We start from the raw sequence: 20,112 nt of genomic DNA, 5'->3' as shown, positions 1-20,112 counted from the left end.
ATGGATGGACAGACAGAAGGATGGACAGAGGGACAGACAGAAAAGCAGACAGACAGAAGGATAGACAAAACAAGCAGACAGACAGACAGATAGACAGATGAATAGATGGACCAACAGATAGAAGGATGGACAGATGGAAAAACAGAAGGATGGATGGACAGACAGATGGATGGACAGACAGCATGACAGAAGGACAAACAGCCAGACAGACAGAAGTACGGGTGGACAGATAGACAAAGGAAGGACAGAACAGACAGACAGTCAGACAGATGGATGGGCAGACAGACAGACACGAGGACAAACACAGGTAGACAGAAAGACAGGATAGACAGACAGATACAAGGATGGACAGGACAGACAGACACGGACAGACAGATGAATGGACAGGCAGATAGTAGGATGGGCAGACAGAAGGATAGATGGACTGACAGACAGGACAGATGGATGGAAGAATAGATGAATGGGAAGAAGGATGGACAAACAGAAGAACAGACAGATGGACAGACAGAGATGATAGACGTAATAGATAAGTAGATAAGCAACACAAAGTATATGTTTGATGGTAGTGTGTGTATGGAATACATATATGTATATTAGTAAATGTAGGTTTGTGTATGGAGGTTCTAATATACTGACAGTGTCTGTTTATAATGAAGAAAAGGAATGCATGAATAGTGAATATTGGAATTCATGCAAGAACATTATGGTCTTTCTTCTTTCAGTAAATATAGAAATGAAAGCCTTCCTAATGATGGTAACTTGATAGAAGAGAGCAGTAGAGCTTCACCTGCTTTATTACTTTCATGGTGCCACAACACTTGTCTAATCTGTTAAGGCTCAAATATGCTCACATCAGGAATTAACCTACCAAAAATGAAGTGAAACTGAGACACCAAATTACACAAAATTCATCATAATATATATTCATTGTAATTGTGGCATACATATATGTATAATAAATCAAAATGTACAAAGTGTGATTTAGGTTCTGCTATTATTTCAATATTTATTCAATGAACTACTATTATTGTTAGTACTCAGTGTTAACAAAAGTAAATTTTCAATTAGAAAAGTTTTTAGGAAGGTAAGGGTGATAATCATTTGGGAGCAACAGGATGCTGGCAGAGGAGGTATCTAACCCTCAGAGAGCTCAATCAAACTGAAAATTAAGGATCACAAATTATGATAAGAATCCAGGGTCCATATGCAAATGGTGAGAATACATCTTTATCTTTACAGAACCAGAATCACCAATGATTTTCTAATATTCATCTTCTCCTTAAACATAGAGGGAAATATCTATGCAGGATGAAAGAAAAAGAGCTACTACACATGGTAAATATGACATGAGAGACTGTCTTAGACACTTATTTTTATTGATTTACTTTTTTTTTTTAATGAACGAAGTCTCTTCCATCATATAACATATTCATATTACAGTTTCCCTCTAATTTTCCAGGTTACTCCCTACTACCTTCCCATTAGAACCCACTCCCTTTCTATCATTATAAAACACACAGGATTTGAAGGGGTAATAATAAAATAAAAATAAAACAAAAACTAACACATCAGAAATGATGAGATTCAGAATTTTAGACTCATCAACATACGAAAGATGTTTTCTTCAAGGCTGTCAAATACAAATAGCCAAAACACTAAGAATGTAACATATATATATAATTGCTGATTGTTTCATGAGTAGGTAGTTTATTGTATATATGTGTATTAATATAAGTATATATGTAAAAAATAAAAATAAATTAAAATTTTAAATAGTATTTTAAATCTTGCACAATTGTTTTCTACACAACCAAAAGAAGGAAATAGAGGCTGTAAACTCAAAAACAAAAGGTAGTGCATTAGCATCTTTAAATGTCTACTTCCTTTTTGTGCTTCTAAGCTACACCATGAGATTTTGTCTTAGCTTCTAGGTTTCCTGCTTTATGTACCAAAGACAACATCTTCCCCCTTAATGCGATTAGTAAACACGCTATTGTAACAAGATGATTGACTGCTTCCATTACACATACATTAACTGTGTCTTTGGATATGACCCTACCCCCCCCCTGTTTTAGTCGCACAAATTAAAGAACTTAAGTACTAGGAAAATATCATGTTTCACATACCATATTTGAAATTTGATCTCAAAAATCCATTTCAATCACAGAAAGTCAATTCTATAACTTATTGATCAAATGTGCAATATTCTCAAAGTAAATTTTCTATTACAACCCTTTTTTATTTGGACATTGATAATTGCCTCTTCCTAGTCCATAATTAAACTGTAGTTACTGATTCTGCCGGACACCATGCTAACACTGCATTTTTCTTTAGCTATAGATTTCCTCTTAAAGAAAAACCATTCTATTGTTAATATATTATACTAGCCTATGACACATTAAATAAGTTAGAAAATGACTTTCATTGTATCTTAATATTCTTAAAATTTACCTCCTTTTACAATATTTCTATTACTACATATCTGTAGGTGCTCTACACAGAGACTTCAAATAAACTCAGCATATGTAATGAAAAGGAATGTAAAGAACAGTATAGGTTGTTATCATGCTAGATAAAACAAACAAACAAACAAACAAAAAGATTAGGAACTACCCTAAATATAAATACTAGAGCCAAAGTACTGGAAGTAAACCTCATATTATAATTGAGTTAAAAGGGTGCAATACTTCATATTAGATTAGAAACATATAAATATAGTGTGAGTGTGTGTGAAGAATAATATTACATTTGAACTCTATACCACTGTATCTAGAATTAAACTAATTTTAGATTTATATACAAAATTCTATACCTGTAAATTAAAAATCACCTTGTGAGTGACAATTGATGAATTAAGTTGATTCACTAATCTACTTTTTGTTTATCTTCCCTATATATTTCTATATTCCCCCTTCTTTCATTTCAACCCCTATCTCCAAACCTTGTCTCTAATACAGACAGAAAGAATTATGAAAAGCCTGAAAAGGGGTAAGCTAGGATGCAGGCAGAGTTGATGGCCAAACTCTGCCTAGACAGGGTAAGCAAGTCCTCAACAGATCCTTCTTCACTAATATGTCTGTCAGGTATATTGGTCTAGATATATTGGTCTGATGAAGATGCTCCAACATAAGAGAGAGTTTTGGGTGACTATTGAGGTAGAAAACTGTCTCTGTCATCTTCTAATTTGGAAAACTATGAACTTGCACTCCTGATATACTCAGGTAATCAAGTTTATTATTTTTCAAGTCATTAATGGAGTGGAAGACCAGGTAGTTTAGTTTTACAATGAATCTTAGGTTTTTTATGAGTTAAGATGGTTTTTGATCTAGATAGATGTTTTAAGTTGATAATGACAAGATGTGATGGAGATGGATTTACATTCAGAATTCTAGACTCACTAAGATAGGAAAGATGTTTTCTTCAAGGCTGTCGAATACAAACAGCCAAAACACTAAGAATGTAGTAACATTTATATAATTCCTGACTGTTTCATGGTTCCTCTTGCTAGAGGTAGTTTATTATATGTATGTATAACAATATAAATATATATGTAAAAATAAATAAAAGACAGAAAGAAGAAGAATTAGCAGTCACCATCCTGCATTGATTGAATACCTCCAGGGGTTTTCAGGAATGGAAATATGCTTTCCTTAATGTATCACTATATGAAATGAGCATCAGGAAATGTTAGCCTAAGCAAATTCTAATAGAGTAAAGAGCATTTCTGAGAAAAAAAATGTATTAGCAGAGTTTTGGTGGTAGCACTTTCAAAGCTCAACTACAGTTATATTTTTGAATCATGTATTCATAGGAAGGGAGTTAACAATCTGACAAAATAAAGAAAAACAGTGAATATAGGTGGCAAAATTATTTTCAAAGTATAGATGAACAATGTTGCTATTACAATCTTTTTCTTCTCATAAAATTATAATATATGTTTATTTAGATGTTAACACAAACAAAACAGGTCTTTGTACACTGAACATATTGAATTATCTATGGTGAAGTAAAGAAATATCTACATGTAGCTATAAGAAAAAGACTCAAGCTAAATTTTTCCAGAGTTAACCCCCAAAATGTGGATTTTATAGCTTTCCACTTTCTTATATGTAGGAAGTATTAAATTAGACTCTATTTGAGACCTGGTATATATGACCTATAAACTATGTGATCTATATGAACCATATTTAGGATTTATAAATATCTGAAAATATGGAGCTATAAGCTATGAAATGGTGATCATCAATAGCAAATCTGTCTGCAAGTTTTCAGTATTTTGATATACTGATAGGGACATACAGATGATACGCTAATGAGCAGAAAGATACTTTATTTTAAGCATTGTAAAAAGGTCTTCTATTAAAAACTGTAGGCTCCCTTCATCTGATACTTCCCACATTTGCTCATAATAACTAAGGCTTTAGAAGTGATTGTAAATAAGATAAAAAATATAAACCAAGGGCTAGTTTAAGTATCTAAGTAAAGTTGTGTAGTGTATTGAATGGTTCCAATTTTAAACAGAACATGAGGAAAATCACAAATATGGACAAATATGTTATTTGTTGCAATTTGTTTTAATGAGATTTTTGTACTCAGCATGCTTTAATTGAATGCCTGCTTATACTAACTCTGTAGATTTAACCTTGTGTATTTTTAACTTTAATTTACAAACTTCTGTGTAATGGACATCAAGTTACATGATTTATTTAGGGGTTTCTGCATGAAAAAGGCAGGTTCTTCTATTTGGCTCATAATTGCAGTTTCAATGTTGGGATAATATAATTAACAACCAGTGAAAGATTTTTACAATAGCTAGGGATTAAGTTAGATTGTAGAGACCCTTGGTAGAAATATGAATGACTTAACAAAACAGCATAAAGTAGCTTTATGTGGTGGGGGAACAGTAGACTTGAAATAAAATATTGAAGGATACAGAGATGTCAAAAAGCAATATAGATGCTAAGTTTGGAGGAAGGGTGGATACTTAAAAGATTTACTGGTATAGATTACCAGATTGTATTCATTACCATTGGTCATGTTATAAGTCAATATAACTCAGGCAGTTTCTCACATTCTGTACCAAACAAACAAATAACAACAATAATAACAACAACAAACCAGAGTAATCAATGTAGTAGCATAGATGGTAAACAACATATTAACTGACATACAACTTGAAGGTTTAGAATAAATTTCTAAATTCTTCCAGCATTTAAAATTGGCACTGTGCTTTTCTTTAAAATAATGTACTACATTTATGGGCATAGGTTCTCAACTTTTTATATAAATGGGTAAAATTTAAAAATGATAGCATACAATTGTTTACTGAGTAATGATTTTAAAGTAATATTGAAATGTAAACTCAAGACAGAAGTATTTCCTTTTATCATATCATTTTGAAGGTTTTAAATATAGATCTTTAGACAATTTCACTTTCTTACTGCTGTCACATATTCCTATCTGTATAATTATTGCAATTTCCCCAATTAAAATAATAATGTTGGAATGAGATATAAATGATTTACTAATGTGCAAGGCATGCTTCTTTTCTTTCCAAACTACTTACAGAAACTAAGAGTGGAAAAGTGGAATTATATCCTGACATATATGCTTACACCTTAGGTGGTGAATGAAGCTTTACTCTCACATGAAAACTTCAGATTTCGTAGAGACTAATTGAAAGTCTGAGAAGGAAATCTCTTGAAATATCCATATCTTTTATATGTTTCCTGTGTATCTTCCCAACTGTGTATGACATTGTAATTAATAGAAGAATCAACTTATGTCATAAATGAATGCTTAATTAGGAGCAAACATTTATGGAAACGTTCCCAGTTTATGCATTTGCCCTTCTAGTTTCCACTTTACAGAGTACAGTGATATTGTGATGGCATGAGAATTACTATGCTGTGCTTTTCTGTAGGCATTGTGGAGTATATCTCTCACGTTGACAAAAGTAGTAAATATTTATTATGTGTGTTACCAGAAAATCACAGCTGAGATATCAAATGTTTGTAGGAAAAATGAGTTAGGAGTGGTATGTTTGTTCTCCAGAGATAACTAAGGAAATTTCTCTTTAAAGGAGATTCCTTTGGTTTCTATTTCTGTTTTATTTTTGAAGTTATTTATATATTTTTATTTGTTACTGATTGAACCTAAGATCTTCTGTGTGCTAGGCAACTTCTCTACCATTGAGATACAATCCTATATTTCTACTCTGATGTGTTGTTGTTATTTTATTCATTGTTTTATTTTCTTCATGCTGTATACAGGACAGCAAAAGTTTATGAGGCATTAAGGAAATAAAACCAGGAAGAATCCCTGTAGAAGTATTTTCCAGTACTCTCACTTTCCACATCCCACTGACATGTGGTATTTCTGTCCCAGAAAGATAATGACAACTCAGGAAAACGGTTTTCTGTAAAGAAATGATGTCAATATCCTAACTAACAAGGTTTCTCTGGGAAATGACAAAGTGCTCTCAGATGTTCAGGGTGAAATGTTCACTAAAGCTAATTTTAAAATTCCATTTATATCCTTCTTTTCTTTATTTTTCCCCTTTGCAATATTTAAATGTAAATTTTACTCCATTATGGCATTCATGCAGAAATATATACAGAATCACTTAATATTGCAAATTTTATAATTAGCATCAAGATAAAGAAATTATATATTACATATAACCTAGAAACTACTCATGCTTGTGTTTTATGAAGTCTTAAAAATAAAAAAAATCTCCCATCTGATCTCTAACTTCCAATATGCTCAATCTTGAGTTTAAAGAATGTGTCACACAATATGTATTTATTCCAGTCTGGCTCTTTTTAAAAGTCATACTGTTAGGGTTCCATAAATATTTACTTACCTATATTTAATTGAATTTATTAAACATCATTAATAATAGATTTACAGTTTAAAACTAATACTGATTTTTTATCCATTTAAAAGTAATTTATGCTGCAGAAATCAGTATTACTTGAGTCAGTGATTCTTGATTTTATGTGCTCTTAAAATCATACATAAAGCTCAAAATTTGGATTTAACTACTTATATACATAGATGATCAACACTGAAATATCTTTTTTTTCTTTTCTTTTTTTTTTATTAATTTATTCTTGTTACATCTCAATGTTTATCCCATCCCTTGTATCCTCCCATTCCTCCCCCCCCCCATTTTCCCATTATTCCCCTCCCCTATGACTGTTCCTGAGGGGGATTACGTCCCCCTATATATTCTCATAGGGTATCAAGTCTCTTCTTGGCTACTTGCTGTCCTTCCTCTGAGTGCTACAGGTCTCCCCCTCCAGGGGACATGGTCAAATGTGAGGCACCAGAACACGTGAGAAAGTCGTATCACACTCTCCACTCAACTGTGGAGAATATTCTGACCATTGGCTAGATCTGGGAAGGGGTTTAAAGTTTACCTCCTGTATTGTCCTTGGCTGGTGCCTTAGTTTGAGCGGGACCCCTGGGCCCAAATCTGCCTATCATATTGTTCTACTTGTAGATTTCTAGGACCCTCTGTATCCTTTTATTTTGCTGTTCTCCCATGCGTCTCTCATTTAGAGTCCCAATAGGATGCCTTCCCCTCTGTCCCAGTTTCCTGGTAAGTGAAGGCTTTAGTGGGACATGCCCCTTGGGCTAGTATGCAGATATAAGTGAGTATATACCATTTGATTCTTTCTGCTTCTGGGTTAACTCACTCATTATGATCATTTCTAGCTCAATCCATTTATCCACAAATTTAGGGAATTCCTTGTTTTTAATAGCTGACCCTACATCTGACAAAGGTCTAATATCCAAAATATATAAAGAACTCAAGAAATTAAACACCACCAAACCGAATAACCCAATTGAGAAATGGGGCTTGGAGCTAAACAGAGAATTCTCAACAGAGGAGTATCAAATGGCTGAGAAACACTTAAAGAAATGCTCAACCTCCTTAGTCATCAGGGAAATGCAAATCAAAACAACTCTGAGATTCCATCTTACACCCATCAGAATGGCTAAGATCAAAAATTCAAGCGACACCACATGCTGGCGAGGATGTGGGGGAGAGGAACACTCCTTCATTGCTGGTGGGAATGCAAACTAGTACAGCCACTTTGGAAATCTATCTGGTGCTATCTCAGAAAAATGGGAATAGGGCTTCCTCAAGACCCAGCTATTCCACTCCTTGGAATATACCCAGAAGATGCTCCAGCACACAACAAGAAAATTTGCTCAACCATGTTCATAGCAGCCTTATTCATAATAGCCAGAACATGGAAACAGCCTAAGTGTCCCTCAGTAGAAGAGTGGATAATGAAATATCTTACTAAATGATATTTTAAGGAAGAATAGAGATTTTACAACAACCTTATCATGTGTTAGAATAGAACATTGTGGTAACACAATAATGCTATCTTATGGTTGTATAGCAATTTGTAGTCTATCTGATTTTTTGTTATCTTGTTTAAACTGAAGTTTTAAGGAATAAATTCATGATCATATGACAGATGGATTCATTACTGTCTTTAGAAATAATAAACATGGTTTCATAAAAACAATAGTAATACTGAGTGTTTGTCATTTGGTTGAGCATATTTTAAATCACATTTTTCACTCTTGAGAATTCTATATAGGAACTATGATCATTGCTGCTTCCATTTGAAGCCTCAACTCCTCTTGCATCTCCCAAACATGACCCTTCTCAACTGTACACATTTTTTGTTAACTCATTAAATCCAATTAATGCTGTCAATAGTCTCACGTGTATAAGGCCATCAACTAGCAGGCCAGTTTGAAGTGTTTTCTGGAGGAAAAGAGTGTGCTATTTAATACTAGAAGGCATTTAAGTTCTTTTTGATTACATAATTTCCTATAGAGCCTCTGACACATCTAGCCACTGCTTCTTGGCTTCAATGGTGTCATGTATGGTTCAATTTCATTGAGTGAATTTTAATTCTGAAAAAAAAATGTAGTTGGTTTACCCATAACATTCACGCCACTATTTCACTTGTGGTTGTAGTTTGCCAGTTTCTTAATTATTCTAAGGCACAGGGTTCACATATAGGTAAGATTTGTTATCTTTCTTCCACTGGTAGTGAGATTCTTCTTAGAGTAGATTACAATGAATACAAAGAAGCACAACACATCATCATGCAGATAAGAAGACACTGGAATGTTCAATCCTAAATGGGACATTTATATCAAACCACTTTTCCCAAGGCTCAGGGATCATTACAGAAGATGGGCTAGAAAGATTGTAAGACTCAGAAATGGTAGCAGACTACAACGAACTGTTTTATGGATACAATAGGAGAGTTGCGTATGAACCAATGAATCATAACTATGTTTATGAAGTCTGTACATGCCCAAACCAAATAAAATCCCAGTAAAGAAGGTAAAGGAAGGCACAGAGTCCTAACTTAGATAGAGAACTACTGACAATTACTAGTTCTTGGGAAAAGAAAAGTCTGTTTTCTCTAGGGATTTAGCCCTGGTAGGTTGACCATATCCCACGGCAGGTCCCACCTCAAAAATATTTGGACAGCATTAAAAATATTTTGTTTTGTTTTCAAAGAAAGCATAAACTTGTATGGGAAATGAAATGGGTGTGGACCTTGGAAAAGATGAAGAAGAAATTGATTATGATCAAAATACATTGTATTATGTTCTCAAAAATTGCTAAAATATTATTTTTAAGAAATGAATCAAGACAAAAGTATTATATTGAGTCTTTCTGAGTCTGTAAAAGATAGTTCTATTCTAATTTCTGTGAATATTACTCTTGCCCATAAGAATAGAACATCTTATATTTATCCTTATCTTAGTGTCAATTTTTTCTCCATATCTTTAATTATCTTCAAAGCAGAGACTGAGTCTCATCTTTCTGGAGTAACTGGGAAAACATCAAATTTTAAAAATAAATTATGGGCTTACCAGGTAAGTTGGTTTGCTGTCAATGCTGATGACCAAAATTCATTCCTTAAGACCCAAATGATGGGATAAATAAAATAACTAACTTAATAGTCCTATGAAGTGCATTTGTGGATTATGAGTGAAAGTTCCCTTTCCCAACATTAAGTAAACAAATAAACACAAACATAATTAATTAGCATGAATCAAACTTGCCAGAACCATAGGATCGTTTTGTCATTAAGACAGCCCTCTTTGAGCAAGTCATTGTACATTTGCTCTATCAATGACTCCCGATAATAATGCAATACTTTGGTTAATATTTTTCTCCTGTTTTATATAGAAGGAGTATACAAGTTTGGGAATTTGCTCAAGAATGTCTAGTAAGTCTAGAGAAAAGCCAGGATTCTGAAGGAAAATGAATGCTAGAGATCCTGTATAAGTAATCATTATAAAAAAATTATCTTAGATTAGACTAAAAGTCACAGAAAATAATAGAGCTCTTAATTGTTGGAGATTGCCAAAGAAAGTAAATTTAGAATTCTTTTATAGGCAATGGACAAAGAGCAGTAAGACTACTGAGCTTAGAGACATAGTTACTTGCCAGGAACCTAAATCAACTAATGTGTGTGTATGTGTGTGTGTGTGTGTGTGTGTGTGTGTGTGTGTGAAATTTCAGCTACTTCATCTATGGAATAGAATTAGTGCTCCTGATTTTATTTATTTTGTCTGTGGTTAAGGGTAAAATAAATATTGTCTTTTTTATGTTTAGGTAAGGATCTTGTACCCCTGATCTCTTTAATACCTTTATTATGACTGGGTATTAGATTTTGTCAAAGGTTTTTTTTTTTTTCATCATCTAAGGAGATGATCATATGTGTTTTTTTTTCTTTCAGTTTGTTTATAAGGTGGATTACATAGATGGATTTTCATATGTTGAACAACTCCTGTATCCCAGGAATGAAGCCTACTTGATTATGGTGGATGATGTTTTTTTTATAAGTTCATGGATTCAACTTGTATTTTATTGAGTATTTTTGCATCAATGTTCATGAGGGATATTTGTTTAAAATTATCTTTCTTGGTTGAATCTTTATGGTTTAGGTACCAGGGTGATTGTAGCTTCATAGAATGAGTTTGGCAATATTCCTTCTGTTCCTATTTTGTGGAATAGTTTGACGAGTGTTGGTATTAGCCCTTGTTTGAATGTCTGGTAGAATTCCACACTAAAACTGTCTGGGCCTGCCTGTGCTTTTTTTTTTTTTTTTTTTTTTTTTTTTTGGTTGGGACTTTTAATGACTGCTTCTATTTCCTTGTGGGTTATTGGTCTACTTAGATTGTGAACCTAACATTGATTTAATTAGATAATTGGAATCTAATGAGAAAATCATCCATTTCTTTTAGATTTCCCAGTTTTGTTGAGTACAGGCTTTTGAAGTAAGAAATAATGATTCCTTGGATTACTTCAGTGTCTGTTGTTATGGTCCACTTTTCATTTCTGATTTTGTTAATTTGGCTATTATTTATCTGCCTTGTGATTCTTCAGTTTCCATGAGTTTATAGGCTTTCTGTTATTTCTGTTGTTGTTGAGGTCCAGCTTTAGTCCATGGTGGTCTGATAAGATCCAAGTTGTTATTTAAATATTCTTGTATTTGTTGAAGTTTGTTTTGTAACTGAGTATATGGTCAATTTTGGCGAAAGTTCCATGTAGTGCTAAGAAGAAGGTGTGTGTGTGTGTGTGTGTGTGTGTGTGTGTGTGTGTGTGTGTGTGTGTGTGTGTGTGTGTGTGTGTGTGTGTGTGTGTGTAATGTTCTATAGATATGTTAGATTTATTTGGTTTATCATTATTTCCATGTTCAATTTCTGTCTGGTTAACCTGTCCATTGGTAAGAATTGGTTGCTGAAATCTCCAAATTTTAATGTTGTGGAGCTTAATGTATGATTTACGTTTCAGTAATGTTTCTTCTGCAAATGTGTGTGCTCTTGAAATTGGGAAATAGATGTTTAGAATTGAGATATCTTCTTGGAGGATTTTCTCTTTGATAAGTATAAATTATCCTTACCATTCTTTTTTGATTAATTTTGGTTAAAAGTCTATTTTATGGGATAATAGAATGGCTACTCTTGATGCAACTTGATGTGATTGGGCAGGTTGATGGAGGGGGTCTCCCCTTTTCTGAGGAGAAGAAAATGGATCCATTTGTTTAGAAAAACATTTCCCAGTCCTTTTCTCTGAGGTAATATCTATGTTTGTTGCTGAGGTATGCTTCTTATATGTAGCAGAATGATGGATCCTGTTTTGACATTAACTTTGTTAAGGAACTGAGTTCAGTGATATTGAGAGATATTAAATGATGATGATTGTTGATTCCTGTGATTTTGATGTAGGTGATGGTAGTGTGCGTGTGTGTGGGGGGGTGTATGTGTCTGGTCCAACTTGAGACCCACCGCTTGGGAGAGAGTCAAACCTTGAGACTATTAACAATAGTCTGCTATGCTTGTAGATAGGAGACTAGCATAACTGCCCTCTGAAGGGTTCCAGCCAGCTGCATATCAAAACAGATGATGAGACCCACAGCCAAACATTAGGCAGAGTCTTATGGAATAATTGAGGAAGGATAGAGTTATCTGGAGGGAACAAGAACTCCACAAGAAGACCAACATAGTCAACTAACCAAGGACCATGGGGACTCATAGAGACTGAACCACCAAACAAAACAACACAGTGACTGGACAAAGGTCCCCTACATGTATGTAGCTGATGAGCATCTGAGTCTTCATGATAGTGCCCCAGCAAATAGAGTGGGGGCTGTTTCTGACACAGACTCTGTTGCCTCCTTTTGGATGATTTTTCCCTAGCTGAGCTTCCTTGTTGGGTATCAGTGTGCTTAGTCCTGATGCAACTTGATGTCTTAGGGCAGGTTGATGGAGGGGTCTCCCCTTTTCTGAGGAGTAGAAGAGGGGAAATTAGGGAAGAGGGTGAGAGGGCAGGACTTAGAGGAGAACAGAGAGGTGCCTTAATTGGGACAGAAAACGAATAAATTTTAAATGGTGAAATGAAAGGCAAACAACTGTTTTACTCTGTTGAAAGTGAATATCATATCTCATAGAGCAACAGAAAATATAAGATTATTGTGAAGAAATATTCTCAGAAACTAAAATATTTCTTGTTTGTCATGGTGGTATGTGCCTAAAGAAGTAAAGTAATCACTGAGCACTGAAAACTGCCCAAAACTTCTTGCCAGATATACATAGCCTAGAATGATGCAAGAAAATATGTGGAAAAGCACAAAAGACAGTGGAATGAACACATTAAAAATGGCCTCATATGAAGACTCCTATAGTGACTCACAATTAGTCCATATTAAGTATTAAAGTATGCTGGATTTACAAGGTAAGTTTTTCTTTTATGGTATGTATACCAAATTACTTAATTTTCTCTTCTTCAGCAATGAAAGTAGACATTATTGTACTAAGCCATAGGTTGAGATAAAATTATTACTTCAACTGAGGACAGATATTCTCACATTTGAAAAAAATACAAATTAAAATTTTGATTACTACATCAAAGAATAGATGTCATATCGAGTGGCAACCAAATTTATAAACACTTCTAAATACAAAATAATTTATGGATATGTTGTATTAAGTGATAAGCTAATATTCAACCTTCAAGACATTACGATCCACTAATAATCTTAGATTGTAAGAGTCATAAAACATTTAAAGTGAATCCTGATAAATATGATGGGTAAGATAGAGAGGAAACAGGATACTAGAAACTGCAAAGTAATTTCATATTGCTAAATTACAACAAATAATTGTTCTAGTGCAGACAGCATGTGAAAAATCACATGGTTACCAGATCTAGGTGAATAGAGGTCAGGTGAAGGGCTTTTATGACAAATTAATGAGTCAGGTTTTATTGACAGGGAAATCATATTACAGAACTAAAGTTATTATACTTTGCAATCATAACTCTAGATAAAAATAATTGGGAATACAGTAAACAAAATAATTGGTAACAACTGAAAATAAAGTCTGAAATATATATTTCAGAGTATAATTTAATAAACTAAAACCTACATTTCAAGGGTGGCTATACACAGACACATGAAGGATACAAAATAGTTTGAATTCTTCTTGGTCCAACTAATAAGTCTGTCTCTAAACTATAGATCTTACAAATATTTTATGCTGTTAGACAACTTGTATTCTAAATTTGTATATGAGGAAATAATCTACCTTCTTCTGATGTGAAGTGAATGAATCTGAATACTTTCCAAAATGAATTTAAAAGATATTTAATTAATTAAGCACCAAAATCAACTAAATAAGCTTACCATAGTAAAAAATAAAGAATTACAGGGAAAGAGAAAATAGTATCATTTCCAAATGGAAATAATAAATTAAAATGAAGTTTTTAAAATCATATACTTAAAATACAGAGCTCTAAGTACCAAACTCTCATAAATATGTAGGCAGCAGGCAGATATACATTTTATACTTTGTATCAGCTTAGTGAAATGAACAAAACAGCCTTTATATTATTTAAAAATTTAGAGGAAGATATAATATACAAATATAAAATTGATTTCAATAAAGAATAATTTCAGTCATAGGGGAGGGGAATAATGGGAAAATGGGGGGGGGAGGAATGGGAGGATACAAGGGATGGGATAAACATTGAGATGTAACAAGAATAAATTAATAAAAAAAAAAGGAAGGAAAAAAAAAAGAATAATTTCAACAACTCAGAACATTAGTAATAATGTATTTGTATATTCCCATAATATTTCTTCCTCTCCTTTTCTATCATTTTACCTAAGGGACTATAAAAATAATTTTTAGCATTCCCTGAAAAGTGTTATAACATTTCAGTAAAATTAAAATGCTACCTACCCTTGTCGTTCCTTGTACATTCTATTAACTTTTTCCCACTGGAAATTCATCTGTGACACTGCTTCCTGTATCTTTACCCTTTCCCCAGGGGTGGCACTTTGCATGGCTGCTGTCTTCTTGTTGTGAATAATGTCAGTCCGACCTGATATTTGTTGCAAATTTTCTTTTATATTCTGAAAAATAAGAATGTATATCATGAAAATAAATCATCTTTCTCTAGTAGTAAAAATTTTGAAATGGTTGTAGAGGAAATAGCTTTAAAATTCTAAATTATCAACTGTATACATATTAGTCCTTTTTTCAATAGTTAGAGATGCCTAAATCAAGTTAGTGAGTTACTGTCTTCATTCTAGTATAAATGATCACACCCTACAACTTAAAATTGCCTTCATTTGGCTTGAGATATTTGGATTTTCTACTTTCAAGTGTGCAGATTCTCAGCCTCCCCTCTGTATGCTTTTTGCCCAGTTTCAATACTAGAACGTACTTATTGGTGTTTTCACAGCTTTTCTTCATTCCCAAATGAGTTTCCATTTGTATCTGTGATTCCCAATATCCTGTATAAGATACTGGTATTCAGATTTTAATATAAAAAGTCTTCTCTGAAAGTTAGATAAAAATAAAACTAAAAACAAAACAAAGCAAACAAACACAAACAAAACACCTTAATTCGTTGGCAGTAGGCTGCCACAGTAGCATCCCTATGTCGACAGGTCAACTCTAGTTCCAAAGTATCTGATACTTATGTCTGGCCTCTGCTGGCTTCTACATACAAATGGTTCACATAAACTCACTCAAGCACACAATACACATTAATAATAACCAAAATAAATTAATAACAACATAAATTAATTTAAAGATTAATCCACTTGTCCTGGCCAATCATTTGGCAAATACTCTTTACATAAGGAAGACATATTTACCTTTTTCTATGCTAAGGAAATAGAAGAAGAATAATGAGATATATAATTTTCTTTCCTAGAGCCCCAGCTCCTTAACCAGACACTCAACATACACTATAAGGCTCCATTGGGTCTGACTACCTTTCTGAGTCCTGACATAGAAAGTCCTAACTTATATTCTTTTCTTATCTTCTGTCTTTTTAAAAAAGTGTTGACCATAGGCCAAGTATACTTATTCTACTACTCTAGTACTTTGGTCAGTTTCACTCTTTCTGTTTTCAAGAAGTTTGTAGAAGGAATTATGTGTCACTTGTTCATTAGTAAAGTGGAATGTGGAGTAGTCGTACTCAAGTAGAATTAGTAGTAAAGCCATTTTAGTCCATGTATAACATTGATAAAATGATAACACAGACAATCAGAAGTATCTGATTTTATAAAATGTAAATACCTTTGGGAAAATGTGGGAGGGTCAAGAGATGAGAGAGATGTCATAAAGGATTTGAATCTCAACCTGAAAATTCTGAATTTAGTTCAATAGCTAGGAATGAATTATTATTTTATAAATTATGAATTATAAAAATTATTCTGTGGAACCTGGTGAGATTATATATCATGTCAATTATAAGCAAAAGTTCTAATAGGCTTCTAAAATTAAAAAGAAAATGAAATTTAATTATAGTCTTGTATATATATATGCTCAAAGATGAATAAAATATGAAAATTATGGGTGATATTAATTAATTCCTTATGTAAAATGTTTTCTTAGTGATTATAAGCTATACATTACAATTCAAAGTGTATCTTATGAGGGGAACCTTATTTATTTGATCAAAACTTCACCTGAACTCTGAAGCTCAAGGACATATCTGCCACATTAGGTTCTAACATATGAGGCAATGAAGGTTGTGATAACACAGAAATAGTCCTTGAATTTATTCAACTATAAAATTCACACTAAAACTTTCTTATACTAGTTTTACTTACAGAAATGATAATCACAGAAATATGTTGTGATTTAATTTCATAAGAGGTGGTTACCTGGCTAAAGGGAATTGTTAAGAGAACACAAGAAAGTTTGCATAGTGATGGATCCCTTTAAAAACAAGGGTAGAGTAGAATTCGTTTATACAAAGATTAACTCTTATTAAAACTAGTTAAAGACATCTTCATTTTCTTTCAGTAAAAAATGAATATTATAGCTGCTTTATTGGACATGAAGTGCATGTTTATTAATGAAAAGTTTATATATTATAAAAACATAGTTGACAATATAGCAAAAGTTATAAAATGTTTTAAAAAGATAGAGTAGATTTGTTATTTGCTTTTAGTACTGTAAAATCACTGGGCCTGGTTTATTTCCAGCAGTCTTTCTTTCTTATTTATTTATTTATTTATTTATCTATTTTACATCCTGGTGATAGGCACTTCCTCCTCACCTCCCAGTCCCATCCTCCTTCCTTCTCCCCCAACCCCTCCCTCAGAAAAGGGGAGCCACGTTCTACCTACCCACCACAGTTCATCAAGTTGCATCAGGACTGAGCAATTCCTTTTCCTCTGTGGACTGAAAAGGCATTCCCCTCAGGGGTAAGTAAAAACCTGACAAGAGAGTCTATGCCAGAGAGAGCCCCTGTTCTCCTTACTAATGGACCCTCATAATGCCTGAGATAAGCATCAGCTACATCTTTGTAGGTAGCCTTTGTCAAGTTCATGCAAAGTCATGGGTTGGTGCCTGAGTATCAGCAGGCCCCTCTGATCTCTGCTTAGTTGACTCTATTGGTCTTCTTGTGGAGCCTCTGTCACCTCCAGGTTCTTTCCTCCTTCACCTCACATTTCCATCAGATTCCCTATGCTTCACCTAATGTTTGGCTGCGAATCTCAGCAACAGTTTCAAGGCACTGATGAGTGGAGCTGTCAGTTTCAATAGTAAGTAGTGCCATATTTTATGTGTCTGAGCCTTTATTGTGTTTATGGATATTACAATAACCTGACTGAGTCATGTGGTAGGAATTTATACCGAAATGACTTCACTGATAATTCTGATATTTGGGCAAATTGAGTTCAACAGCAGTTGTTCAGATGCAACTTCTTGCTCTATAATTCATAGGTTTCACTGGGATACTGATCCTTTAACAAGAAGCAAAAGTCTGGTAATCTTTCTACTGTTTAAAGAAATTTGCTTCTGCTGGGGATGATGGTGTATGCCAACAATCCAGCACTCTGGGAGGCAGAGGCTGGTGAACCTCTGCAAATCTGAGGCCACCCTGGTCTATAAAGTGAGTCCAGGACAGCCAAGGCTACACAAGGAAATCCTGTCTCATTAAACAAAACAAAAAGAAAAGAAAAGAAAAAGTTTATTCTTTCCACTCATATTAGATAATTGATCAAATTTACCTATGTTTTGGTAACCCAAATGCTTAAAATACATAGTTGGGAGGATAGAAGGATGGGATAACCATTGAAGTGTAATATGAATAAATTAATAAAAAAGATACATAAAAGGATAATATCAAATAAAAAGAAAAGAATCTTATCTACCAGAACACAAAAATTATCTGTTTCTGGTTTAACGTGATGTACAAGCTTCTGTGTATGTGTGTGTGTGTGTGTATGTGTTCCTAGTCACAGGGGAGCATATTTGTAAGCAAGCACAACCACATGTGATATATACATTTTCTGGGGATTTGAGCTTAAGATGTTTCTTGATAAAATCTAAATTCCAGTTCTCTGGAAAATAGTAGACTTGCTCAGAATCAAGTTGTGAACAGTTCCTGTATTCAAAGGCAGAAAAACTTTCTATTTTGAATGATAAAAGCAGACACCTAGGCCAGAGATGTCACAATCCTTGGATATCAAGATAATCACTCGTTGGTGCAGTTTCAGACCTGAGTGTAAAAAATGGCTGGAATTCATTTTTTTTAAATCCCTATAAAGACTATCGTGCTCTATACACCGCATACAGAAAAATGATATAAACTCAATAGAAACTCTAAAATTCTCCAGTATTACACTAAAATCTACAGTCTCATACAGCTTCTGACTATTTTAGTTTGTCGAGAAATAAGTGATCTTTATAGTTTTTGACCCTCCAGAAATGAAACCACAGTCCCAATAGTTGCCATGGTAATAGGAAAAAATCCCTAGGAAATTTCCATTTTGCTTCCTAAATAGTTTCTTGCCTTATCTGAAAATATGATGTCAAAATGATGAAGTACACAGGTTTGTGAACTCTCCTTATAAATTTGACATGTCCTTAAAAATTGACTCCCCTATTTCTAGATAACACTTGATGTATGTTTCTGTGTCACTCTACTTGTAAGTGAGGTTTTTAAAATGTATATAAAAAGGAATATTTAATTTCTAAAAGGTACTTGTTCCTGAATTAAATGCCCCACACCCTTAATAATTAATATTTCAACTGTTACACATTGTTTCAAGTCTGTTTCACAGTATTATACCAGTTAAATAACACTTCAGTTAGTATATTTTGATGAGAGAAAATATATAGTGAGATAAATTTTATAAAAGGAAGATGAAATTTGGGTACTAATGTAAAATATAATTGAGTTTGTGTGTCCCTCTGCTCTTATTCTTGTATCTAATTGAAAATGATATTTAACAGTTTCATTAATGGCATGTACATAATAACATAGGTCTTGATTTTGAGGTAATAGTATTTTTAAATGTGAGTCTTTCATAAAAATCCACTTCAAAGAAGATCTGTATAGATAATATAAGCCTGAAGTTACTACTTATTCAACCTCATAGAATAAACATTTTTCAAGGCTAAAAAACAGAAATAAATAGAATATTGTAGATAATCTATCAAGGAAACTAAACAAGGATTCTATTTAACAGATAATCATGTTGAGATAAAGGGCTCCAATAACCTTTAATTTAACTATTTTATGTTCTCTCCCATAATAGGCAAATCTCTACAGTTTAGAATTTCTGTCATTTAATGTGACTTGACACCAATTCTTTTCCTGTAAGAGTGTTTTACTATAATACCTTCTTCTTCCAAACTGGATGGCATAGTCACTTATATGAATGCAAGAGTATAGTGTGGAAACATAGCCAGCAAAGAGTAAGAAATAATGTTGTCTGATACATTGAACTTACTCTTAATTGCTTGTTTAAAAAACTTTAAAAAAGAAAATACTTGATTAAAAAAAGTTTTTTCTTATCTACAGCACAGTTTCTTCTATGGAATATCATTGAAACATAGCAATATTTCTTATATTTTAAATTCTCTTATTTCTAGTTACCCTTCTTTATAGTCAGAAAAAATAAATGTTCAGCTCCCTGATACAAAATGTAAAATGTAATTCAACAAACATTGAAACTTCACCACTCAATTATTAAAAGACTCTTGCCTATAATCCATGGGCATTTTCATGCCTTCATTTTC

General features: G+C 33.3%; 1 protein-coding gene across 10 annotated transcripts in view; it reads right to left on the bottom strand.

The window, feature by feature from the left end:
* The window catches only part of Dmd (dystrophin), a 2,465,896-nt gene that overhangs the window by 1,172,776 nt on the left and 1,273,008 nt on the right, over positions 1–20,112 (bottom strand). For all 10 annotated transcript variants that reach the window (XM_051140917.1, XM_051140916.1, XM_051140911.1 and 7 more), the window contains one exon: positions 14,803–14,975. In XM_051140917.1, coding sequence (XP_050996874.1) covers positions 14,803–14,975 — 173 coding nt within the window. The remainder of the gene's footprint in view (positions 1–14,802; positions 14,976–20,112) is intronic.

This window comes from Acomys russatus, chromosome X (genome assembly GCF_903995435.1).
Source record: "Acomys russatus chromosome X, mAcoRus1.1, whole genome shotgun sequence".
Taxonomy (NCBI): domain Eukaryota; kingdom Metazoa; phylum Chordata; class Mammalia; order Rodentia; family Muridae; genus Acomys; species Acomys russatus.
The sequence above is the reverse complement of the archived record's forward strand: the minus strand, read 5'-3'. Positions and strand labels throughout refer to the sequence as shown.